Source organism: Lissotriton helveticus, chromosome 8 (genome assembly GCF_964261635.1).
Source record: "Lissotriton helveticus chromosome 8, aLisHel1.1, whole genome shotgun sequence".
Classification (NCBI taxonomy): Eukaryota; Metazoa; Chordata; class Amphibia; order Caudata; family Salamandridae; genus Lissotriton; species Lissotriton helveticus.
Genome location: NC_136069.1, coordinates 1190681668 through 1190709453, shown reverse-complemented (window position 1 = coordinate 1190709453; position 27786 = coordinate 1190681668). Strand labels below are relative to the sequence as shown.

The 27786-nt window shown below is 47.4% G+C and overlaps 1 protein-coding gene across 9 annotated transcripts in view; it reads left to right on the top strand.

The window, feature by feature from the left end:
* The window catches only part of LIMS1 (LIM zinc finger domain containing 1), a 367628-nt gene that overhangs the window by 331568 nt on the left and 8274 nt on the right, over positions 1-27786 (top strand). For all 9 annotated transcript variants that reach the window (XM_078658137.1, XM_078658139.1, XM_078658138.1 and 6 more), the window contains exons 5-8: positions 1449-1598; positions 6198-6348; positions 10834-10926; positions 11274-11322. In XM_078658137.1, the coding sequence (XP_078514263.1) occupies positions 1449-1598; positions 6198-6348; positions 10834-10926; positions 11274-11322 (443 nt within the window). The remainder of the gene's footprint in view (positions 1-1448; positions 1599-6197; positions 6349-10833; positions 10927-11273; positions 11323-27786) is intronic.

The window sequence follows — 27786 nt, the reverse complement described above, 5'->3', positions numbered from 1 at the left end:
GGAGGGTTCTTTACCTCTTTAGTAGGGTTGGCTGTCTTTCTTTCCCTTTTTCCTTTCTTATAAGGCTTCTACACTCAACTATGCCTTTAGGTTACTGGGGGGCGAGTTTTCAGAATGGTGCTCTGCTTTATTGTTTGCTGTCGTATTGTTTTTGCTCTAGGTCCGCCTCGGCGACTGTATTGTTTTGACAACTGTGTGGTTCATCAAATGATTCTGTTTGCTCTGCGGGGTACGTCCCCCCCTTACCTCTTCTTATTTTATTATGTGGTGTGACGCCATTGCTCCTGCAGCCGTTCCTACTCTACATAACTTTAAAAAAACGAAAACCTCATATATCCTTATGCTTTGCATTGCGCACTCACACATGACGTATCTATGATATTGCTTTTTTCGGTCGTGTTCTTGTTTCTACATCCTGATTCATTTGATACGCTTGCGGCCGGCCCCTGTGGTTGTGGGCCTGCGCATGTAATACTTTGCAAGTTTCAATAAAGGTTTAAAAAAAAAAAACGTAAATATATTAATCCCAAAGATATATTTTTTAACAAAAAACTGATTCTGAAGAGACGAGCAGTTAGCTACCTTGTCTTTTTCTTGCCGTGTAAATATCCACATAGGTATGTCAAACCAGCCTTCTCGCTGCCAGCGGACAAATTGAGAATTACTGGACGGGAGGACATACCATCTTCTACCGTGATCCCATCTGGCAACCGAAGGCTGATGTTGTGCTCCTACACAGGGCCAGACTGATCGTAGCGGGCACCGAGTGTTTCCCGGTCGGCCCGAAGGGCTGGGGCTGGTTTTGAACCGTGGATGGGGCATTTTTGTTACTGGGGGCTGCTTTTGCAACAGGGCTGCAATATGGGGCATCTGTAATAAAAGCAGCAGCAGTGTTTCCCACCATAGAGCAACAAGGAATAACACAATGCATGCTTCACTTTCATCTGTAAATTGAAGCTTGTATCGCTGCTAAAACACTGAAACTCCTAAGTATCAGCAGGACTTGTGATTGTTCTATTGTGTTTTCCTTGCATAACATGCATATGTTTTAATATGAGGAATGCAAGGGATCTTGGCAGAAGTGGCGTGAGATAGCCAAAGTCCTGTCTTGCCTGTGGGTTGGTGCCAAGTGGAATGAACTTTTACGTTCCTCGACTGCTACCAAGATTCATCTTTTCCCAGGACCTAAAAATCTTGAAATGAGCTACAGGGGAGTGGAGTGGAGGGAACTGATAGCAATGTTTTTAATAATGTGTGAGTTCCATTTCAATAATCATTGTTCATAGCTGGCCCGTGATCATAAGAAAGACGAAAGGTCATGGTGCCTAGAATGAAGGATCATGGCTGCCCCCCACCCATTCGCCCCCCCCCGAATGTGTGGACTGAATGTGCATACATTGCTGTTAACATATCAGTTCATAACCCTCCTTTTTTGCATGTATTTCCAGGCATCTCTGCCGTCCTTGTCACAACCGAGAGAAAGCCAGGGGTTTGGGCAAATACATTTGCCAGAAGTGCCATGCGATTATTGACGAGACAGCTCTTATCTTTAAAAATGACCCGTACCATCCGGATCACTTTAACTGTGCCAACTGTGGGTAAGTGTGTTTGTTTTTCTCCCAGAATATTTATATCTAAGCTGATAATGGATAGTTTACACATAAAGCAGGGCTAGATATGAGAATACCCATCTGAACGAGTAATTGTGCGAGTTATTTAAATTTGCTGCTTGTAACAGGAAAAATGTATTTAAGACACTTTAAATGGAATTTAAACTTTTTATTCCTTAATAATTTTTTTATATATTTTTACCTGCCTATACATTTAGACAAATCGTTTTGCATATTTAATACAAGGCTGATTTTAGTGCTAGCAATATATTTGTAGGTCTTATGTAAACCACCCAGAAATTCCTGTTATCTATTAGGCTTTTACAATTGAATGGCAGTAAGCTGTAATGTTTGGCTGTTTGCTATGCATTTTTTCTTTCTTTTAACTTTATACTTTCGGGAATTGTCATTCTGATACCCATTACTCTACATCATTGCTTCCCAAACCTTTTACAACCACGAATCAGTTTTTAGGACAACACACTTTCACGACCTACCTAGCATTACTGGCCATGAGGCTGGCAATTTAATGTAACTAAAGAATTGTGTGGTTGTGCATAGTCATTTATAGACAGCACAATAACTATTTAAATGGACACCAAATTTACACAAACACACAGTTAACTAAAAAAAATTATATTGCTCACAAATGATAATGTGTGGAAATCGGTTTTCAGTGAATATTTGTACATCACCAAGTGAAGTGTCTTGCTTTGTTTTAACCCTATTAAAATCTTCTGTTTCCACCACACTTAAGAATTCCAAAAACATTTTCTTCATTTTGCTATCCTAACTGCTGAATGTGAACAGTTCATTTTACCTGTATTTGTAGTTTGCTGTGTGTTACAAAGATGACTGCCTTTCCTCTCTGTAGGTAGGCAAGATTGCCATATAATTCACTTGCAATTCTTTTCACTAATTGCAAAGTCAGAGCAGTTTGTAAAAATCAATCCTCATGTTAAAACAAGCATTTGCAATGCAATAGATCTCGCATTTACGCGAGTTTGAGCTATTGGCATTGTAAATGACAATGCCTTTTATTTATATTTTGGTTTATAAAACATAAATAAAAGACATTGTCATTTACAATGCCTATAGCTTAAACTCGCTTAAATGCGAGACCTATTGCATTGCAAATGCTTGTTTGAAAAATGGAGGCCATGCTTTTTGCAGACAGCTCATAAAGGCTAATGTGGGAAGGCGCGCGCATTCTCGCGAGTGAAGACGAGAGTGCGCGCGTGCTACTCCCTGCTTTTTGTGTGACCGCAAAACTTGGTGAAAGCTTTGCTTTAAAAACGCACAAATTCGTCATTTTATCCAATTAAAATTGTGGTTAGGTGTCGTGATATTTAAACGGAAGGCATGGTTGAATGTGAAATTGTAGCCTCTTCGCTTTGCATAGTATTGGCGCTGTCATCGCTGGGAGCTCCGAGGGTGGCCTTTGATTCGGAAGGAGCGCTGCCAGGCGGACTCATTTACGAAGACTATTGACTGTTTATCACAACACTGTTTCGTAAATAGCTGAGAGAATGTGCGGTGCTTAAAGTGATCCTAAACATTACTATCTACAGTAAATCAGAGGCAGGCGACCAGTGCGAGAGCTTCTGTTTAATGATGTATGATAAAGCTGCCTGGTAAAGTGCACCATTAAGGGAATCTAACAAGGGAAAGTGAAAGAGCACCCGCGCGTTGTAGGCACGGCTTGAGCGTGCACATCGGCGTGGCCTGCAGCTCGTGACAGTGGCAGCGCTTAACTAAGTGCTGCGGGGCTGGTGCGGCCCAGGGAGGGGGCCGCCAAAGAGCTTGAAGCAAAAAACACACAACAAAAAAACAGGAAGCGTGCAACTCGGGGAAGCAGGCACTGCTGAAGTTCAGCAGGTGAGAGCGGGCCGAGTCGGAGAGCGTGGGCTACGGGCCCTGCATCAGAAGGGCACTTAGGTGAGAGCGTGGCCTGAAACACCGGAGGGAGGAAAAGCGGCAGGGGGCGTCTGGCGTGTGTGTGTCTCTGTTGTTGAGGGAGACAAGTATGGGTGCACTGGCTGGGGGCGGCTGGTGCGTGCATGTGTGTTTCTTGCCGCACTTACTGCATGCAGCTGCCTTGCCTAGACGGAAGGCGGACAGGAGATGTGCACAGCGCGTGGCTGTACGTGCGTGTGCACGTGCTCCAGTCGCCCTGCGCGTACCCATCTCCTGTCCCACTTCTGAGGCAAGTCGCTGACAATAAGCCTCGCTGGCGACAGCGCTTCGCGCTGCGTACGCCAGGCTCGACCTTAAAATAAGCAGCAATTTGTCAGAAGACATAGCCTTTGCTTTGACCTCTGTCTTGAAAGAGCAGCACCTGTGAAAATAAACACAGAATTTAAAAGCATATTTATTTGTTGCTTGGACTTTTCGTGACCCATCAAAAATAGTCTCAAAACGCTGCTCTAGACCTTAGGTCCATTGCCAAAAATCTGAGTAATTAGTTGAGAGAATAATATCGCACTTTGATCTCTTTTGAAGTAACACAAACTAGAATTTCCTGTTTATTTGTTTCTTCTTTAAAATGCTTCATACTGGATGCTGTGCGTTTTGCGTACCCACCGAGATAGACATACCTAGATAAATTCCAATGTGTAATTTAATATTGATCAAGGTCATTATTCTTGGATCTGATTTCTCGCACCTGCTGGAAATCTAAAATGCAGTAGCCATTTCCAATTTCCTACAGTAGGGAGCATGGGACGCCCGTCTTGATGCCCCAGCATTAGGAGCCAGTGAGGGCCAGACTGATTACATTCCTCAGAGGAAATTAATATGTTTAACTGTTGGGCAGGCTGGTTTGCCATATGTATGGCTGTGAGAGCTTTCATCTTTCCTAGCAGGCCTCATAGTTGTGCCACTAAATATCAAAGTAAATGCAATTGCTTGACCGTTTTTGATGACTGGGTAATTCCTTGTAGACATTTCCTACATCAGTTAATTACAAAGTAGACCACAACAAAACATGACCCCATCTACTCGCCACAACTGAGGGCCCAGGCTCCTCTGGACTTCCATCAGCTACTTAACTATTGAATATCACTGTGCAGGGGGTTTTTCTCTCCTCAAAATTGTACTTATTCTTCAACGACAGTCACCATAACAAACTCTTATGAGTGATTTTGTTGCAGTGATAGTGTCAGACATCCTAGATGAAGAGAGCTATTCAGAGAAATGTCTAAAATCCTTTGCCTTCCTTGATGAATATCTAGTAAAAACTTTTTTTTAAAAACATTAAAATTAGCAATCGGTTTAATTTGTAGTGAGAAACCATGAGTTGTAACAATCTTGTTGGAAGTTATTGCTTTAACAGTAGAACTGATTACAGAAACACGGGTAATCCGGTCTGTCAGGAAGGGGCGGAGGAGTGTTGAAGGTGATAGATCAGTGTTAGGCATCCTAGCATATCTCAGTTTGAAACCCTGCTCTAAAGAGTTGACTACAGAAGGAATATAGATGGAGTTAGTGTCTAAGTGAAATATACATTTATTAATTGCCCATCTTACCTATGTACGCTACCTAGCCCATCTTAACTTCAGCATTGAGTGACATGCCCTTACACTCGGAGGGGAGGGGAGACGGGGGGGAGGGGGGAGTTTACAAACAAGATAAGGGGCCTGGTCACGCATTGTACCCACATCCATTGGCATCTTCACTTCTCCTCATCCACCACCTTGTACCTGCAGTGTACCTACACCCACTTTCATAGCCAGTTGCACTGCACCTTCACCTACTGCGCATTCACACAATGGTACCTGTAGCTACCCCCGACAGGCAACAGCATCCACTCGCATGAAGGCCTATTCAGGCACCCGCATCAGCCTACATCCAGTTGCACCTCCACCTGCACCGCACCTCACCCAATGCTACTTCTGCGGCACTTGCTCGTATCCACCCTTGCTCCTCGCCCACTAAACACAGACACTTTATATGACATACCCCAGGACTACCACTCTTGCATGGACTACTTTGTAAGGCTAAATGACATGAACTAGAAGGCACTGGGTATGTGCAGGCGAGCGCACTGGGACAGGAAGATGCTGAAAATGTCGACACGGAAACACTGACACTGGGACATTGGTATAAGAAGTGCACCATTCACACTGCATGTAGTGTCTGTGTTTACCATGCATATTTCAGCCATACAGCACAGTCTGCTGGAAGTTCAAGATCAAAGTTAGAGGGAAATTAAATGATTGTGATAAGATGGTCTGTGGACCCTTCTTTTTCTCTTTCTCTGGTGTACAGGTAAATGGTTTTGCGGCACAATATATCAAATAAACTTGCCAGAAGTGTCAGTCTCACCATAGACTGCTAAGATGAGATGGGATCTTACCCTTCCTATAGCTAGGGTACACTCTAGGTGCAAAACTTGCCCAGCAGAGCCTGGTGTAGGAGTGAGAAAGGTGGTGGGTCGTCCTGATAGGCTCAAAGATGATGTGGTTTGTGGTTTTTTCATATCCTCCATTTTCTGTTACCAGGAAAGAACCGGTGGTGGGTCGTCCTGATAGGCTCAAAGATGATGTGGTTTGTGGTTTTTTCATATCCTCCATTTTCTGTTACCAGGAAAGAACTTACAGCAGATGCCCGAGAGCTGAAAGGAGAGTTGTACTGTTTGCCGTGCCATGACAAGATGGGCGTCCCTATTTGTGGAGCCTGCAGGCGACCGATTGAAGGGCGAGTGGTTAATGCCATGGGAAAACAGTGGCATGTGGAGGTAAATTTTAGATTGCTTTTCCCTTCTAGATCAAGCCTACAATTCATGCTATAACACCTAATGAAAATAATGAACTAAGGAAACACGTTTCAAGAAGAAACGTAGCATTGATGTTTTACTATATGTGGTGTTTTTCGTTTAAAATCAATAAAAACAGTTTTTTTTTAAATAAAAAAGGAGGAACCCTAGAGTGAAGATATACATATTTAAGGACTTTTAAGTGAGAACTAATGTTCGTGAAGACATTTTGGGCTGGCACACAGTCAGCATGTGGACAGAAAGAAATCACTGAAGAAGCACCTGAATCGTCTACATTGTTTTAATGGAATTAAAGCTTAGGGATAAGGAATGGCCAACATAAATTTCCATATTCAGTACCTAAATACAGAGTGGTGAAAGAGGATCCTCTGGAGCCGTGTCATGAATGTGAATTCTATTTGACTTAATCTTGACTGACTGCAGTAAGTTACTTCTAGACTACAGCACAGCAGCGAAGCACATATATAAATTCTTTAAGTGAATAGTCCTAGAATTGATTTGTGACTGTCTGTTCTGTCCGATGGTCCTATTGTATACAAGCCAGTCATGTAACAGGGTAAGGGCAGGACAAAACATACAGCCCAGAAAGTGAACAATAAATATCTTGGAAATACGTTTTGATTCCACAAGGCTACATGCATATTGAATATATAATATTGTCGTTCCAAGAGACGGACGTTGGAGTCTGCACTGAGAAAAGCATGTTTCTTGGAATCGGTTGATGAATGTGCACCCAATGCAAAACAAGACACTGAGTCCCATTTCTGTAGTCTGGCACATGAAGTGTAACAACAAGCATGTATTGGTCAGTCTATCTGAGCCTGATCAAACTTGCCACAACCAGGGTGGATGGCATATGCAATGCCGGCGAAGGATGTTTCCAACCTTAGGGAACCAGTGACATTCAAGTTGCTGTCCACTGTTCCATAAGACAGTTCTCGCTTTTAGCAATTTAGATGCAGTACTTACACCACCAAAGTATGCTTCCCTGTTGCTGTTAAAGTCTTGCATGCACAAAGTATCTTTTTTCCTATTTATTTATATTTCTGGGCAAACAATGCACCTCTTTGTGAAGCTTGGTACTAGAGAGAAAGTTGACCCAAAGGATGGTAAAACGTATAGTCCATGCTTTGACGGCTTGTCCACATGTCCATGGTCCTACCTGCAATCCATTCCAGTGTCTTTCACATGACATTGAGCACCTCGTTGTACAGCTGTAGCATAGCCTTGTGGCAAAATTATTTCAACTGGAATATGCCTTTGGTGATCTGTGCTAGCTGCAATCGCTCCCTCGAACTTATCTTTACTGTGAAGGAATTTCCAGCAGATCTGCTGTCAATATTGTAGACAGTTTGATTTTGGGCAAAAGCAAAAATACTCCTTTCAGAAGTGCATGCAAATGAATTGCTGAAACTGGGCTGGCAGAGGGATGGGTCAAAGCAAGCACTACTGTTGCTACTCTAGTTTGGATTGCTAATGATACAGCTTGCCACAAGTACTATGCTGTGCCCTAAGGGACTTCTCTGTAGCTGGTCTGACCAAGTCCAGCTATGCTGATGAGTAATCCATTCATCCTGAAGGGACTGCTTTGTAATCAGTCCCCAGTCAGGTGACCTGGGTAATTTCATATCATCCTGCAGTTATGTGGACCCAGGCTAACTTCAGGCTTCCAGCGGGCCAAACGTGTAGAGAACAGATTGCAGGTCACAAGAGGCAGCTGTTGGTTATCTTTCACAAATATATTCTACACATTAAATGTGCACTGTGGGATCATACATTTTGATGAATTTGAGTGCAAACCTACTTCTATTCTCCATTGTATTAGTGGCTGCTCACAGTGTTGGTGTGCTCACCCCACTAAACGTGTGACCTCACTTCCACCAATCCATTTACCAGCACACGCACACATACACTCAGACATCCCCATGCACACTCACACCCATCCATACACAAGTGTGGGCGGACACCCACCATTCACAAGCTCATAGGCACCTATTCTCAGCACCCACAAGCAAATATACATACATACATCCAAACATACACACACCCGACATTCAGTAAGTGCTTACAGGGCCGCAGTGGTGACAGCAGGACCAGCAGCTGCCGGGAAGGAGAAGCATAAAGGCCTTGAAAGTTGTTGGAGGCAAGGGAGGCAAGGGACACACACAAGATCCCACTGCCTCCTCTCATTTACTGACCTTCTCATGGGCCAGCCAATAAGTGGAGGACCTGGCCTAACTTTTCAGAGTTGGATGGGGTCAGTGAAACCTGTTGGTGCCACTCTGTGACAAGGCATCATTCGTAAACATTCACCCCTGGTCATGTCGGAGCTTAACCCCTTCACCGCTCGCGATATTTCCCCGCTGTGCTGGGGGGCGAGTACAGCGCCCCCATGCTCATGACGAGGTCAGCTCGTCATGAGCCACGGCGCTCCGGTGCTCATGACGAGCTGAGCTCGTCATGACCGCGCCCGTTCCAATGGAACGTTCAGCACAGCAGGGGAATCAGCCCAGCGTGCGAGCATTCCACGGAACGGGCGCGGTCATGACGAGCTCAGCTCGTCATGAGCATCGAAGGAGTTAAACCTGAACAATTCTATCAGCGTCCCTTCGTCCTTAGTGGGAGAACCTCACAGGGCTTTGTTGTGCTGAAGAGGTCACTGCCCTCCGGTCTGTGAGATATTCAGCCTGGCAACGCTTAGCTCTGGCTGCCAGGGGGCTGTGTATTAGTGCGAGTAAAGCATCTGTTGTCTTACCTTGGCATGGGAACTGTCTGTCTGACCCTTGCGCAGCCTGACTGACACTCATCATGCTTTGGAAAAGGGAGGGAGGCGGAGCCCCTGCACCCATAATGACGGGCCACCCTTGCATGGTATGCAAACGCAATTGATTCACTTTGCAAAGAGTGCAGTGATGTTTGTTAAAGGCCTCAGAGGAATTTCTTCCACTCCTACTGTGCAGTATTACAAACAGATTGTGCATAGGATGAGAAATTTATTTTAATTGCTACAAATTGTATTGCAACTATAATGCAGCATTTCTAGAGTACTTACTCATCCCTATGTGGAATGCTGAAGTGCTTGCCTATATGAGTAGCATACTACACCATATAAGGTGTATGGCTGGAAGGATGTTTTTGTTTTGATCCTATGTGGGAAGTGTTTCCATGTCATGAGTGATGCCCATCAAGGTGCAGTTATATTATCAGACGCATTGATGAAGTGTGAGGTACAGGCACACCATTTTATGGTTTTTAGTATGCCGATAGCTCTGAACAGCTCTGCAGGTCTCTTTATGGTATTTCATTTGATATAGTCTGCTTAGCTGATCGCTGTACTGGTTTGCCCAATCTGTGATTTTCTGTATAGCGGTGGTCCTGAGCTGGCATGGTTGAATTAAGAGAGAAGTGGAGAGAACTGTAGGGATGGGATTTTTTATTATCATCGCATAACGGAGTATCTATGTGAGATGTAAACAAGTGGACCGAGTGTATTGATAGTAGGGAACTGGAGTGAATGGACTATATTAAACACCTCCAAAATTGCCCCGCAATGTGTGACCGGTCTCTTCAGTTTTTCCATGCCTGTTCGTTTGGTGGTGTTTGTTTCTTTGGCTGTACAGTGCTGGTAATGAAAAACCCTCATAATCAGGTATGATTAAGTTAACATTTTTTGCTGACCTCTGCGTATTATGGGCCATAACTGTTATATATGCACATACATAACTATTTACTGCCATGGTAAACTATAGGTTGGCAGTTTTGCTTACCTGCATAATGAAAGCAGTTTGCTGGTTGAGTTGTTTGCAATTCCTTGGTTCTAAGCGGAGGATTGCGCTTCATGGTGTGATTGTTTGAGGCGCTCTGCTGCCTGGATGCAAGTGGAGCAGTTATCTAGGAAATAGTCACGTTTTCAACTGTCTTGGGCAGTGTATATGCTCTTTGGGGCTTCTAATGCTGGCTGGTAGAGAGTTTCAGAGCTTGGCACCTTGAACTAAGGAAGCAGTGCCTCGTACAGATTTTTGTTATGGTGGTATAATTGGCACAAGTGTGCATGCTAGGATTCATGCTGTTTCAGCATATGCTTGTTCCTTCATCCATTCCACTTAATTGTCTCTTTATATTGGCCACAGTATCAGTGGTGGTGTCAAAGACCCCTCTGTTGGGTGTTTCCTTATGTTGATTATTTGTAGATCTCTCTCTGCCACTCTAGTGTCACTTGGTTCGGCTGAGGAGGAGAGAAAGAGAACAAGGGATATGAAAAGAGGGTCTGAGGAGAGATGAAGAAGCCTAGTAGATTGGGCAGCCTTCCAAAAAGCACTGGCACAAGTTGCGTTCGATTTGAAAATCCTGGTGCCCGTCTTGCGTACATAAACTGGAATTTTTAGGGAAGATGGCAGGTGCTAATTCTTCTTGTGAACTTATTTTGACTAAATATTGTCTCCACAGCACTTTGTCTGCGCCAAATGTGAAAAACCGTTCCTGGGACACCGCCATTATGAAAGGAAGGGGCTGGCTTACTGCGAAACCCATTACAATCAGGTAATGCCTGTCACATCAGTTCCCATTCACACTCTTTTTAAATCAGCTAGTGGTGTTCTAAGATAAGTGGAGTCCAACCTTGATCTATGAGACCTGGTGCTTTGCTTCATTTTTGGGATAGCTGGTGACCATGTAAATTATTACCATATGTGAATGGCCTGTATAATGTGACATATGTTGTTCGGCCCCCGTGGGTCGTCGCTGACAGAAGACGCTCCTCGTCGAAGACATATTGTACTTGGAAAAGTATTCAAGAATCCAGCTTATTTTAAATGATAGGGAAGATAAACTTGAACTAAAAAGTGTGCATGGCAATTTAAATTATTTATTTTTTACCTTTTTTTCAGCTGTTTGGTGATGTTTGCTTCCACTGTAACCGCGTGATTGAAGGAGATGGTAAGCATCAACTTGGTTACTCAGTTATTTTGACAATTTCCCAGCAACCTCTCACATAACTACAACCAACATAATATAGCCACTGGCTACTTGTGTCTGACTGCCAATTGTAAGGCTCATCCGTTGTGATGTTTTGCTTAATTGCTATCCTTGGGATTATGTTTGCCCCCAAATAGCTCAGCAAAAACGGGCAAAAATACCAAACAAATCATACTCAGTCATTCCCATCCTAATACACTGAGTAAACAAAATGATAAAATATTCGCTATGAAAACCACTCCCCTGTTGTCTACGAATGGTAAATAAAAAGTCATGGATATGCACATTTCCTCTGGGAATATCCATGAGGCACTTCGGTTTTTAAACCAACTTTATGAATATTATAGTATAAAAACAAGGTCACTTTGCAGACGACTTTGGTAGCCATAGCCCATTCTCTGGACTATATTCTCCAATGTTGAATGCATTTTGTAATTTTTGGATCTTGTTTGTTGTATTTGACATACTTTCCTAGCAATACCCTCTTTTAAAACAAGCATTTACAATGCAACGGTTTCGCCTTTGTAAAAGTTAGAGCTATTGGCATTGTAAATGACAATTTTTTTATTTATGTGTTGGTTTTGAAAACAGATAAATAAATGGCATAGTCATTTACAATGCCAATAGCTTAATCTCTTGCAAATGCGAGACCTATTGCATTTGCACCCACACGCACACACACAGAGAGCCACCCACACACACACACACACACACACACACAGAGCCACCCACACACACAGCCACCCACACACAGAGCCACCTACAAAAAAAAGCTAGCCACACAGACAGAGCCCCAACACACACAGAGCACCAACACACACAGTACAGAAAATAAGTTGAGGACTGTGCACCAACGCTCTGTAATGAGTACACATTTGCAGGCAGCTGCACACTGTAAAGAATGCATGCTTATTTTGTACATATATATTCAACCTAGCTCGTTCACATATTGTAAGCACTCTGCTATGTGACCTATACTGAGCAGACCTATGTCACCAAAATACACTGCAAGCACCCACCTATGTAGCCTATGATGTGCAGTTCAACGACCATACCCTACGCATGAAGCTTTATACCAAAACACACTGCATGCCCAGGCCCGTCACCCACGATACACAGTGGAAAATCAGCTCCACCAGCTGGAAAACAAAAACCTAGCTGCCAACCACAATACTTTTCTGATCACGCTGACATCTGTGTCATACTGAGCACTCAGCTTACAGTCACGGGGCATTACGCACATCAACCTAGAGTACAAAACAGAATGCAATCACATACAGTAAACTGCTCGCTATCTGTCGCAAACTGTCCAAATCCAATTGTCATACATGATACACGCAAATCCAGGTGTGACTTACAGCAAACTGCAGCCGGCTCTTGCTAACTTTTCTACGCAGTGCACAACCAGTTGTTACTATTTTTGCACAGGAACCTGCTATGCACTGTACAATGCAAGCAGTTGTTACTTTACTTTATGTACATCCATGTGTCACCCATATCATAGTATGCACAGCTGGATGACAACCACTGTGCAGACAGATGTCACTAATGGTGCACAATCAGCTGTCACTCCTAGTACACTGCACAGCCAGCTGTCACCTGTAAAATGTACGACTAGGAGTTGCCTACAGTAACTGTTCCCAACCAGCTTCCAACAGTGCACAATCAATCGTCATAAGCAGCACACTTACCCGCCGTCCACAGTTGAGCTGTCACCTATAGTCCAATTACACAGCCAGCTGTCACCCACCATACACAGTCATCACTACAGTACACTGGGCCAGGCAAGTGCTGTGAACTGCAATCCACTGCACATCCTGGAGACATGGACAGCGGGAGGGAGGGGGGGCGGGAACGGGCACACGGACAGCGGGAGGGGGGGGGCGGGAACGGGCACACGGACAGCGGGAGGGGGGCGGGGAAGTATGCAGCAGCATGAACAACTTGAGTGTATGAGGGAGGGAAGCAGCAGCATGAACAACTGGAGGGTGTGAGGGAGGAAAGCAGCATAGACAACTGAAGGGAGGGAAGCAGCAGCAAGGAAAACTCGAGGGACAGAAGCAGCATGGACAACAGGAGGGTGGGAGGAAAGCAGCAGCATGGACAACAGGCAGGTTGGAGGGAGGGAAGCAGCAGTATAGACAACAGGAGGGTGGAGAGATTTAAGCAGCAGCATGGACAACTGGAATGTGGGAGGGAAGCAGCAGCATAGACAACGGGAGGGTGGGGGGATTTAAGCAGCAGCATGGACTACAGTAGGGTGTAAGGGAGGGAAGCATCAGCATGGACAACGGAAGGGTGGGAGGGACGCTAAGCAGTAGCATGGACAACGGGAGGGTGGGAGGTGGGAAGCTGCAGCATGGACAACAGGGTGGTGGGCGGGGGAAGCTGCAACATGGCCAACGGAAGGGTGGGAGGTGGGAAGCTGCAGCATGGACAACAGGGTGGTGGGAGGGTGAAGCTGCAGCATGGACAACGGGAGGGTGGGAGGGGGAAGCTGCAACATGGCCAACGGAAGGGTGGGAGGTGGGAAGCTGCAGCATGGACAACGGGAGGGTGGGAGGGAGGGAAAGAAGGAATGAGGGAAGCAGCAGCATGGACCACGGGAGGGTGGGAGGGAAGCAGCAGTACAGACAACAGGAGGGAGCAACGCTGACAATGAGCAGCACAACGACGGAAAGAAAAACATCAACATAGCGCTCGATTTCTTGCAGTGTCTAAAATGTGGCCACATCTTGACTGCATCCAGTGACATACAACTTTTCTCCGTTTAGTGACATCTCTTCCTCCCCAAGTTAAAGTTTTACTTTTGTCCTTTAGATATCTCATTCCATATAGACCTTGCTTCAAAAAGTAATAATAAATAAATGATACATCTACGCCTACCTCCCTCTCTCTAGGTCGGTACTTCCACTAATCAAAGTAGCCTCGGGCCATAGTTTACGTCTATGGCAGTGATCCAAGAAGTCAACGGAAGCCTGTGAATACAGAACAGTCCTTGACAAACGTGCCCAATCACGGGGGTAAAAACAATCCCCTCGCTTACACACCCCCAAAGTACTGTTGACCACCCCGAGTACGCACTGAGCTAACGAACACGTACTCTGTGCGCGCTGAAACAAATCAGCCGTCAATTCCTCACTGGCTCCACGTCACGCCGTCCGATCGTGTCCAACAGTTACTGAGCGCACGCACGTGGATAAATACGTGGGGCGGCTCTCTACTCACATCAAATCGGAACGCCCTGCAAAAGCAGGGACAAAGAAAGAGGACTGAATCCTGCAGCGGCCGAACCAACTAAAAATAGTTAAAATAAAATAACAAGCAGGGGGAGGAGCCAAGCTCGCGACCGTGATGGCCGCGTTGTTGCTCGGCTCCGTCAACTTTCCTGCTTGCACTACCTATCCTGCGCCTTATCCTGCCCTGAGAAGTCTTATTTGATGGAATATGGAACTATGACGTTTTGCTGGCACTTACCGTCTGCTCTGGATGATCCTAGGTGCCGCGGATCTTGAGCTGTGCCCTTGTTCGCTTCGGAGCCTCCGGTGCGGGCGGGCCTGGGACTCGTCTGCGGCGCCCGGACGGGGCGGAGCGCTGGGGCCAACCCCTTGGTGGAGGAGTGGGGTCGGCCGGAGCGGCCACTGTGCGGTTGGACCGGTGGCGACTGACGGGGCCTGGTCTGGCTGTCCGGGGCCTGGTGGTGGAGCGCTGCCTTCCGCGGACGGGGGTTGACCGCATGGGCGACTCGTCTCCCCTTTGTTCTCCTGTCCGGCCATCTTGAAACCCTCCGCCCGGTCTTGGCGGGCGGCGCCTGTGGGTCGGTGGCGCCGGCTGCCTCAATATTCTGGTGGTCCGCCTTTCTGCCCTGGAGGTTCCATTGTTTGTTGCCGGCTGGATTTCATCGAGCCCCGCCGGTGGCCGGATTGGGGTCGGAGATTGCCGAGGCCCCGCCGGGCTAAAAAGATGGCGGCCTGCGCCCTGTATCTACGCCCAGTTGGATATGGCGACATCGGCTGGCCGCACGGCACGTTTGCTGAATACCGTAAAGGTGAGCCTACAGTTGGCGACGTCTTCGCCGCCTTGTGTTCCTGGCGTGCTTCCATGACTGTACCTGTTGCTGGGCCGGATGGTGGTCTTGGTACCGGGCTCGTTGGGCCGTCCCCTGCGTGTGCGGTTCCACCGCTTCAGTGTGCTGCGGAGTCCTTCCTGGAAATTGAAGACACCGGGGCCACCGCTTGTTTGGACGTACAGATGCCTACTGCCTTGTATCGTCAGGAGTTCTTCCCTGTGGTGGACGTACTGGAGGGCCTCCAGCCGAGATCCGTCCGGGACTGTCTCGCCGGGTCTCCCGGTGTTTTTTTGCCTCGACCTGCCGAGCGGAGATCCTGTAACTGTTTCACCGGGGCGACTTTTTCCCCTTGGTCGGCGGAGCTATGCTTGAGTTGCCTGCTGCTGTTGCTGTCCTTTCTTGTTCATCCGGTCCGAAGCCGCTATAACTTGTGTGGTATATCGACGATTGGAATCCCTGCTTTTCACCTCTGGCCCCTCATGTTCGGGTTCTTTGTGCACTCTGTGCCTATGGCACTGGACAGACGAGGACAGGGGTGAGTTGCACTTGTGCCGCCGGACTATTACTTCGTGGCATGGCCGATGACCACCTTGCAGCTGTACGTGTATGATCGATTCTTCTTCATATTCCTGGTGCCTGTTTTTCTTGAAATGACTTCATCTTCTCGTGGGATCTAAAATGTGTTCGAACAGGGGGTTGGGAGCTGATAGTTTTGATTATGTGTCTCCTCTCCCACTAGAGATTTTTTCCCTTTTTTTTCCCCTTCCTTTCCCCTTCCTCTCTTTTTGCCTATGTGGTTTCTTCCTTACTTTTTGACTCTTCTATATTTCGGGTTTCCTGTTAGGGCGACAGGCACGCTGCTGGGGGGGTAGGCCGTAACCTTCTGCAGGGGTGCAGGGTGGGGTGGGTGAAGGGGGGGTCTGTCTTTTTGTTTTTTCTTTGTTCTTGGTTCTATGGCTCTTATGTATCCTCTTTTCTGGACGCTGCGTCTACATGTAGGCCACCTGGGGTGTTTTTGCCGGCGTGGGCCTTATGATCTCCCTGCCTCCGATGTTCATTGTGCATCCACTAATCCCTATTTCCTTCGGTTCCATAGGCTGGCCCTTTCTTTTGTATGCTTTGCTTGCCAAGGGGCGCATGCTGTGGTGCCGCGTTCTCCTTTCCCTGTTTTTTCTACCCTTTTTCTTGATGTCCTTTCCCCCTTTTTTTCCCCTTCTTTCTCCCTTTATTTGGGTTGATGTAGCGGATGGCTCTTTGTATTGCAATCCTGACTTCCTTTTTATGTATTGCTGCGTATTTTCGTAGCAACGGGTGGGCGCTGGGCAGTGGTTGGACTTGCTTGCAGATGTGGGACTTACGTTTTGCCCTTGCTATAATATGGCTGTTCTTTTTGAAATTCGCGGTGTATTGTTTTACTGCTTGCTGACGGCCCGCCACAGACTTTTGGACCCTAATGACTGCACTATTCCTGCTATTCACCCTATTGTATTATAAAATTAACCTTCACTTTTCCTACTCATGGTGGTTTCCTTGTGGCTTTCTGCCTCACCTTATTGCATCTGTTATATCGGAGACCCGCTGGAGCTTCTTTCCTGGTTTACGTGCTAATACAGTGTGGTGGCCGGCCCGATGGGTTGTAGGCCCGTATTTGTAAGCTTCATCTGCACAATAAAGGTTTTAAAAAAAAAAAAATAATAATAAAATAACAAGCATTTACAAATTTACAGGTGGGACACGGACAGCGGGAGGGGGGTGGGAACGGGCACAAGGACAGGGGGAAGGGGGGGGGGGGTAGGCAAGAAAAACAAAGCACTCACCTGTACTTCCTCCTTCCGGCGGCCGTGGTTGGCATGGAATGACAAAAACAAACCCATAAAAAAAAACGAAACTCCGCCCACCGCCGCGATGACGACATCGCAGAGGCGGAGAGGGAAAAAATCTCGGGAACGCCTACGAATCTGGTCCGGCCATGACGGACAGATCTCTGTTCCAATGGCTAGACTCCATTTATGGAGCTAGCCAATGGAACAGAGGGCGTAATCCCAAGCACACTCTGTTGTAACTTAAGATTTCGCCTGCGCCGAAAAGCTGCAGAGCGCAGCCTTCGGCCAGGCGAAACCTAATAAAGGATATGCCAAAAAGAATCCCTGAGGAATATTATTTTCTGAAATAGTGTCTATCAGGGAGTCACACTAGGTCTTTGCTAGTTTATAGTATGTACTCATGTTTGTCATAACTGCTTCTCTGGAAGGACCCTGAAGGACAGGCGAAAAATCAGACTTCAGGGACTTGAAGAAAGAAGATTGAAGGCACGAGGTGGGTCAGGAGGGGCTCCTTCTGCCCATGCTGAGGCCTCTGGGGGGCGCCCCAGGGGCAGGAAGTCCAGCCCGCGCCCAAGATCTCCGTCTGGGTCAGTTGCGATGACCACGACGTCGAGGGGAAGGTCCACGGCCAGTTCCCGGTCTCCCCAGGGCTCTGGGTTGAGAAAACGTCGCCCGTCGACATCGAGGGACGTGTTCCGGCCGCCGTCGAAGCCGGTGTCGATCTCCTCGGCGTCGAGTGGTCGACATCGGAGGACCCTGCGTCGGCGCTCGCCGTCGAGGCGACACCGCCGTTCGCCGTCGAGGACATCGTCGTCGAGGGGATCCTCGTCGTCGAGGCCGCCGTCGAGACGGAAGAAGTCTCCGGCGCGAAAGACGTCGACGTCGAGACATTCAAAGAGATCGACGTCTAAACGTTCCAAGAGGTCGACGTCGAGACGATCCAGGTCGACGTCGAGACGTCCGAAGAGGTCGAGGTCGCCGTCGAGGCACCATCGCCCGTCGTCGAGATTCCGTGGCTCGTCCATCTGGTCGGGGTCGACGTCGAGACGTCGACACCGTTCGACGTCGAGGAGTGAGAGGCGGTCGACGCCGAAGGGCCGTTCGACGTCTAGGGACCCAGGCTCGCCGTCTGGGCACCGATCTTCGGCGTCAGGAGGTCGAAAAGACAGGCCCAGGACTGTGGGGGGCTCCCCACATTCCGGACAGGATGATGGCTCGCCGGGAACGGCGTATTCCGAGGTATATACCCCGAAGAAGCCTTCAGCGCCTCCTTTACTGCCTCCTTTACCAAGGGGTCCGCCTCCGAAGGCTCCGACCCCCCCTCCATTGCCTGCTCGACCGGCTCCGCAGGCCCCGCTTCCAGTGACTCCCCCACCCCCGGTTCCACCGCGGGCGGTGTCGATGCCCAAGTTTCCGACGCTGCCGAAGAAGACTCCTAAGTCGAAGCCGAAGCCTCGGACTCCGGAACCGGGGAGGCCGGCGGACCGTCTCAGGCCCAAGAGATCGAGGTCTCGCTCGGGGAGACGGGACAAGTCTAGGAGTGGACGCGGATCTTCACCGAGATCCAGGCATCGCCATAGGAGGCGTCGGTCCAGGTCACGCTCATCTGGGACCAGTTCTTACTCGCCCACGCTGTCTGATTCGCCGGAGACTAGGGTGTCCCCGATCGACGATATCGGCACATTCCAAGAGGTTCTCCTGCGCGGAGCGGCGAAGTTGGGGATCAAAGTTGAAGCGCCTACGCCTTCGACTTCTGTCATCTTTGAGACGTTACACAAGAAACACCTGTCTCGCCCCCTACTGCCTCTGGTGCCGGGGCTCCTCGAGCCGGCTGAACAGCTTTTCCTGACGCCGGCGGTTGTGAAGTCTGCGCCTTCCAGGCTCCTCAAGAAATACAGAGCTCCGGACTCGGACCCAGCCTTCTTGAGAAAGGACCCGGCGCCGGATTCGGTCATTGTGACGGCGGCCCGGAAGCTTCATGCCACCTCCCCTGCGTCCACGGTGCCTCCGGACAAGGAGAGCCGCTGGATCGACTCTGCTGGGCGAAAAGCGTGTGGTACATCCTCCTCGTCAATGAAGGCTGCCAGTGACTCGGCGTTGTTGGGACGATACGACCGTGCACTGTGGGACTCAATGGAGCAGTTTGCGGACCTCGTTCCTCGAGACCGCAAAGAGGACTTCATGGAGATCGTCCAGGAGGGGATGCTGGTCTCTAACCAGGCCATTAGCGCCGCGGCGGATATTTCCTTGCTGTCTGCGCACGGATACTGCCACGGGATTAACCAGAGGCGCCATGCTTGGCTCCGGTTGACGTCTCTTAAGCCAGAAGCACAACAACGTGTGGCGAATCTCCCGTTTTCCGGAGATACCCTCTTCGGAAAACACGCGGATGACGAGATGGCCAGGATGAAGGCCGAGGCGGAGACCCTGACGGCGGTGGGCTTGGAGAAGCCCAAGGAGAAGAAACCCTACCGTCAGTTCCAACGGCGGTTCGGGTCGCAGGGTCGTGGAAGAGGGCAGTCTGCCGGACAACATCAGCAGCAGCAACAGCAGCAGCAGTACAGACGGCCCTTCCAGAAACGCCAGGGGGTAGAGGTAGACAGCAGTCCTCTACCGCTTCCAAGGGCCCGGCCGGGCCTCGACCCTGAGCTGTTACTTCCCCCTCGTCCGTTACCCGCTCCGGTGGGGGGAAGCGTTAAATTTTTTCTGGCAGAGTGGAGTAAAATTACTCAGGACAAGTGGGTGCTGAATATTGTTTGCAATGGATACAGTCTGCGTTTCACCAGCCCTCCTCCATCGATTCCTCCCGTCAGCTCGCAGTATCAACTGCGCGAGCTTCAGGCGGAGGCAGACATTCTGCTAAGGAAAAGGGCGATCGAAGACGTACCTCTGTCTCAAAGAGGAAGAGGTCTTTACTCTCGGTTCTTTCTTGTCCGCAAGAAGGACAAAAACGAGTTCAGGCCCATTTTGGATTTGCGACAGGCAAACAAGTGGATTCGCAGAGAAAAGTTTTGCATGCTGTCGTTGCATCAGATCTACCCTCAGCTGCAACGGGGAGATTGGATGTGTGCCATAGATCTACAGGACGCATACTTCCACGTGCCCCCTTTGCATGCAAACACAGGAAGTTTCTGCGCTTTCAAGTCGGCACCAATCACTATCAGTACACGGTACTACCCTTCGGGCTGAAGTCTGCACCCAGGACATTCTCGAAATGTATGGCAGTGGTAGCAGCACACCTGCGGAAGAACAAGGTGTTTGTCTACCCGTACCTGGACGATTGGTTGATCAAGGCCTCCTCCTTCTCGGAAGCTCAAGCACACTTCCAGAAGACGTGCGTTCTCTTGAACAAGCTGGGGTTGCACATCAACATGTCCAAGTCGGTCCCGATTCCGGTCCAGTGCATCCAGTACTTGGGAGCCTCCATCAATACACTGTCGGCAAGCGTGTCTCCTTCGGAAGAGCGACGTTTATCACTTCTTCGGAAGGCTCAGGCTCTCATGTCTACTCCGTCCACGACAGTGAGGACGGTGTCTTCTCTGCTGGGATCGATGGCCTCGTGTATCTTCCTGACGCCACATGCGCGGCTGCACATGAGACCGCTGCAGGAGTGCTTGGAGGATCAATGGGACCAGAGGAGAGGATCTTGGGACGACAAGATACGACTGTCTCTGCATGCTCTTCAGTCTCTGAAGTGGTGGTGCTCGAAGGAGAATCTCCTCAGAGGGGTTCCCTTCCACAAGGATATTCCCACACAGACTATCGTGACGGATGCTTCTCTCCAGGGCTGGGGAGCGCACTCCGGAGACCTACAAATTCAAGGGACGTGGTCCCAGATGGAGGCCACGTACCACATCAATTTCCTGGAACTCAGGGCTGTGCACTTGGCACTTAAGGCTTTTCACCCGTCCTTTCAGACCAACTCTCTGCTTGTTCAGACGGACAACACGACAACGATGTATTACCTCAACAAGCAGGGGGGCTCGAGATCGCGCACTCTGTCGCAGGAGGCGCAGGCGATCTGGCACAGGCTTCTGGCTCGAGGACTGTCCATAACGGCCACCCATCTGCCAGGTGTGCAGAATGTTCAGGCAGACGAACTGAGCAGACTCATTCAAGAAAACCACGAATGGGTCTTAAACGACGAAGTACTAGGAGAAGTCTTCGCAAGGTGGGGAACTCCAGACGTGGATCTGTTCGCCACCGCCGAAAACAGCAAATGCCGAGGCTTCGCCTCCAGGTACTACCAGCCGTGGACGCTGGGGAACGCGTTATGGATCAACTGGTCGAACAGCTTTCTGTACGCTTTTCCACCAATTCCCCTGATTCCGGCGGTTCTCATCAAGCTGTCCCAGTCCAGGGCGCGGATGATCCTGATTGCCCCGGAATGGCCCAGACAGTGGTGGTTCACGGACCTGCTTCACCGCTCTCTCCTTCCTCACATGAAGCTGCCGTGCAGGCCGGACCTTCTCACGAAGTTCGGGGGGCGGATGGTACACCCCAACCTCTCGTCTTTGAGTTTGGCGGCATGGCTCCTGAAATAGTGCAATATGGCCATCTGAATCTCCCAGAGGATTGTATGGACATACTGAAGGAGGCTAAGCGACCTTCCACTAGGACTTCTTATGCTTACAAGTGGAAGAGGTTTTGCATCTGGTGCAAGTCTAAGAACTATGACCCTACGACATGCAAGGAAGATGTCATCCTTCCGTATCTGCTGCATCTGGCGCAGTCGGGCCTTAATGTCCATTCCATTAAGGTTCATCTGGCTGCTTTGACTGCCTACAGAAAAGGCCCTTCACAGACTTCCTTCTTCCAGATCCCTGTGATCAAAGATTTTTTGGAAGGCTTGAAGAAAGTGTTCCCTCCTGTCAGGCTTCCTTCGCCTTCGTGGGACTTGAATGTGGTGCTGTCCAGATTGATGAAGGAGCCTTTTGAACGCATTCATAAGGCTTCGTTGCAGCACCTGTCCTGGAAGGCGGCGTTCCTCGTGGCCATTACATCGGCCCGCAGGGTGAGTGAGATTCAGGCGTTGTGTTGCCAAGAACCTTATACTGTGTTTCATGCTGCTAAGGTTGTTATGCGTACTCACCCTAAGTTTCTTCCCAAGGTTGTTTCTGATTTTCATATCAATCAGACTATCACTTTGCCTACGTTCTTTCAGAATCCGTCATCTCCAGCGGAAAGGTCTTTACATTCCCTGGATGTGAGGAGGGTGCTGAAGTTTTATCTTGATAAGACTAAAGATATTCGTAGGTCAGACCAATTGTTCATTAATTATGGCTCAGTCAGGACAGGTCTTGCTACCTCTAAACAGTCCATCTGGAGGTGGATTGTGTCCTGCATACAATTGTGTTACTGCAAAGCTAATAAGACCTTAGGGGGTAAGCCTAAGGCTCATTCCACCAGAGGCAAAGCTGCCACGACAGCTATGCTTCGTAATGTTCCCTTTGCAGAGATCTGCAAGGCGGCCACTTGGAAGTCGGTCCATACCTTTGCTAAGCATTACTGCCTGGACACTGATGCCAGGGCAGACGCTCAGGTTGGGCAGGCTTCGCTGCGGAATTTGTTCGCACAATAGTGGCGTGATTTTCATATTCTCCACCGCCGCTTGATGTGGGGATGGGCTTGCCATTCTATTCACTAGATTATGACTATATACAGAGATCCCCTACTACAGAAGGAGTAGTTTCTGTCCTGTAACTCCAGTTCTGTAGTAGGGGTATCTCTGTTATAGTCATAAGCGCCCTCCCGCCTCCCCGGTGGAGATTTGTTCAGGTACATAATGCTACAGGTCTGGCGTTGTTTACGCCTTCAAAAAGAACTGAAACTAAGTTGGACCTGCTATGCATTCTGGGATACTGGGAGAAGGTTCTGGAAGGTTCCTTAAAGGCACAGTATCCTATTTAAGCCACATAATGGCAGCCTATGGGGCTTGTCTGTCCAGGTTCTTCTCTCTATCATTCCTGAGGGATTTTGCTGTTAAGCAAGGGAAATCTGTACAGGCTTTGCTGTTTTGTGGATTTTGTGGTGGAATTTCTAGTTGAAGTACTGGACAGTGTAGCCTTTTTGGCTGCATTATCTGTCTTTAAATTCTCTCTTAAGTGTCTATGCATTTCTGCATTTTTTGACACTGTAAGAGATTATTTTTGATTGCTCCGGGGTCCACGCACATGGGCGGGACTATTCACTAGATTATGACTATAACAGAGATACCCCTACTACAGAACTGGAGTTACAGGACAGAAACTACTCCTTGTCCTTCGAGGTGAAGAGAATTCCATATTTGTGCAGTTTGGTCGGAAAAAGGAATTACAATCTAGTCTAATCCTGTGGACCCTAGATAGGGTTAGAAAATGTACTTATGCTGTTCTCTGTAGCTTATGTGGTGCTTATTGATAGAAGTAACTTGAGACAACCTGAAACAGCTGTATGATAGACACAGATGAGTAAAATAATAGTCTTCTTGCGAATTTGTAGCCAGTGTAATGTCCTTAAATTACCTTACATCTGTTCACTTTTGGGAAGACTAATTAGTTTGGGAAAATGGAGCCCCTGCATACAAGATAAACTTGCCAGCCGCAGGGAAAGTACTAGTTATTGAGAAAAAAACCTAGGCAAGTGAAAATGTACATTCATGTACAGGCCTAGTATATATATAGCAATCAATTAACTACCAACATATCAACTCAAAAGAGCACGCATGACTACTTATGTTGATATCAAATTATTTTTAATTATTGTAAATTATCACATAAAAAGAGGATACGTTTTCTACATACAAAACACAATCATTTTCTACAATGTCCTCCTATATTGCAATAAATACAAAGAATGATGCACATTCAGTTATACATTTATAGACATTTTTCCCTTCTTTTTTCTGTATATTTAGATGTGCATTCCATTAACTAATCAAACCAAGACATAATAATAAGGAAGTTCACAGTGTGAATGGCTAAGATGGTAACAAAGGCTGGCGGTATGTAGATGCGCGTTTAGGCAGGGAATGCCTTCTTCAGGGAGCCGTCACATCCTTCACTAACTTATGAGTGCATGGAACGATATCCAAGGTGTGGGATGTATCTGTTATTTTGTCGTATCCTAGTAAACTTCATATGTGTGGCTCTAGAACCCACAGGAAAGGAATTTGTAGTGGTAGCCAAGCGCAATGATTGCTCTTAGTTCTTGAATGATGTCCATGACAGAATTCACTTATGTATGCACGTCTGCAGGGTCTCTGCTGCTGTGTCAGGACAGCGGGAGGGAGTCACAATTCACGCAAACAACTTATTCTGCTGCTCTCGGTCCATTTGCATGATAGACTCAGAGGAGTAAAAAAATAGTCGTCTTTCGAGTTTTAAGCCAGTGTAATGTCTTTAAATTACCTTATATCTGTTCACTTTTGGGAAGTCCCATGATAAGTCATGCTACTGAATTGACTAATAGAATACTTCTTAACAACCAAGTAAGTGGCATTTCCTTCGTCAAGGCTAGCAGAAATTAAAGCCTGGACTATAGATCTGCAGCACTGAAAAAGGGACTGGATGAAGCACTTTCCGGAGAATTTTTAGGGTCCAAAATCAGTGGAGAAGCTAAACTTCGGAAAGCCCGCCAAATCCACTGCGGATTCTGTAGCTAACATAGGCAAGGAGAGTGATCCATAAAGCTTGCATGTTACGTTCACTGGTCCATCCTCCCTCTTTCTCTTCTGTAATGACATACTGCTCCCCCCTGCATTCCTTATCCTTATCCTGGCTTCTCACGTTGGTTGTGGCCGAGGGACCGCTCACACTTGGAAAGGGAAACTACCACACATGGAACCTGGAGAGTTTAAACACAGTGCCAGTCACACTGTGGTAGCTATGGGCAAGTGGGTAAGTGGAAATGGGCAACATAGAGAAATGGAGAAGGCTAGAATTAATTGGAGCCTTTTTGTTTGGGGTACAGCTACACTTGGAGTTTTGCTTACGCAGCCCATTCATGGTATTTGGAGGAGGACGCTCGTATGGTACACTCCGGTGAGGGCAAGCCAGGTGCATTGGAATTCTGACAGAGGGGAGATTACAGCTTTTGCAAAGCCAGGTATAGAAATATGAGAAACATGTGAATATCTGTGAATGTTCAAGGAACATTAAATGCCTGCAAGAGAACCAGCTACATTTAGGAATCTGCTAGTCTTTGAGGATAGAACCTTGGCACATGAATATTTGGAGGGAGTTCATCATAAATGGGGTTTAAGAGAGACTCAAAATGCTGGGGGGGATTTATTACGATCACCCAGACAGGAAATGAGTAGCAAAGACCCAATCACGTGGAATTCTGGGTAAGATGACAGCAACTTAAAAGGCTTGGTGCAGCCAGCCACTCAAAGCAGGAGGTTGATAAAGTGGGTGGAGGATGACAGTACGGTTGTTTGGGAAGGCTAGACAGAGGTAACTGATCTGTTAAGGAGTCTGAAGAGGGGAATCCAACAGCCAAGGCAGGGGGCATGAGGCCAGCCCTGGGTGGAACCAGTTGCACCCATCCTTTTAGATGTCTGGGGGTCAACTGCATAGTTAAGTTCTGGAGTGAGTGGGAGGAAGTAAAATAAATTGTCATTATTTCAGAGGCATATTATTCAGATATCTTTATTCGCAGATGAAGTACAGAGGCATTTGTTTGATAAGAATGTATTCCCGATCAAGGGGTGAAAAAGCTGGATTGAAATGTGTTTGCAGCATGTGTTATAAATGACATGCTGTGCATTCTTATTGCCATATAGTTTCAGGTTTGTAATATTACGGATGGTTGTTTTTCATCAAAGCTCTGCTATCAGTTTTTAGTGTGATGCACAAATTGACTCGTAAACACATCTCTGAAGGCCATAGTGCACCAAGGCACAGATTATATTGGTTTCTTTCACCTTTGGCCTGTTTTCAAGTAGCCAGTAGAGGACGGCACACCAAGGAATATTTCCACAGCAGAGGATTCCTCACTGCAAATCATGACAATCTCCTAAATTCTAGCATCAACGTATCATCTAAGGGCGAGAAGGCAGGTTATTTGAGACTGACTCATTTAACGGGAATTCGAGAAAAATACTCCTTTTAATTTTTGGCTCTGTTGTAATGCCTAATTTTCATTAGGCGACCTTCGCAGAGTCTGCTACTTAGGTAGCAAAGAGAGGCATTTTTAGGAACGTGAAGCGTTTCACTGTAACACGACCATTCACCAGTAGTGTAATAGACGGTAGACGAACTACACTGTAATGGAAAACCAGGACTGCTTCAGAAGAACAGTATAAAGACTTCTAATATGGGGAAGTCATGGGGGTCATTAAACCATCTGGCATCAATGATGGCACATTGCGGAGTGATGACGATCCCTTGCGTGTGAAAAGGGCTGAAACTCCAGAGAGCATTACTTTCCAAAATCCCCTCACAAACCTATACCACTGAGGACAGATGCCTCACCTACAGAGGGTAGGATACACTCCACTTGGTTGAACAAGGACAACGGGGACCATTCTTCGGAAGGTCGGCCACAACAGGAGTCTTGACTCCCAAGAAAAGGGATGTCCTCGAATAGTGAACACCATCCCTGAGAAATATCCACTCCAAAAAGATCATTCATTAAGATTGAGACAATTCACCCTCACAAGCACACTTCAGGTGCTAAAAATAAAAAACTTCGACCCTGAAAGGAAGACTCAGGTCTCGAAGACACAAAGCCTGAAAAGATTTGATACTAAACCAGAACAATGTCAAACACATGAGGATACACATACTGCTGATCCTCAGTTAGATATCATACAGCTCTAGATACGCAATGATCCAAGCACAGGACACAATAAGGCAGACTTTTAAGGATCCCATCCCTCCAGAGCTCATAGTTCTTGTCATACCGAAGGGTATACCCACCAGATGGAGAAAGCTCTTATTACGCAACAATTCACGGAGCATCATTACACCATTACGTCTTGATGCAGGTTGAAGAGAAGGAAAACGTACTTTTAGTGATTTTGTCCCTTAAGGAAAGAAACACCTTTTTCTTCCTATGGTGAAAATTGTGCTTATAAAGACTCAAAGTTAAAGACGCAGTTGACACCAGAGTTGCAAACACTAATATAAGCTTGATGCAAGTTCCCTTGTGTTACTGAGCAGTTATAACTCAGTGATCTGAAATAGAAGAGCTATTTAAAAATCTACTGAAAGCACAACTTAAATGAGCCCTGGTGATTGTGCAGGACGAGCAGACAAGTTTCAGTGCAAGTATGCACTGTGCATTAGATGCAGCAAACATGGCTTGTAGGCCAGAAAGACTATCCTATTATTACAGAGCATGGTTGCTTATATCAGGGTTTTGTTAAAACCACATCTCATAGTCTGCCTTTTGAGAGGAACATCTATTTGTACCCAAAGTAGACAAAACTGCAGAAAAAAACAATGGCACTGATGATAAAAATCACAGGGGGCAGTTTATCAGTATTGCCCTTTCTGTCTGAGCCCAGACACGCAAGCAAGTTCAAGCCGTAAGCAACATTTCCAAAGA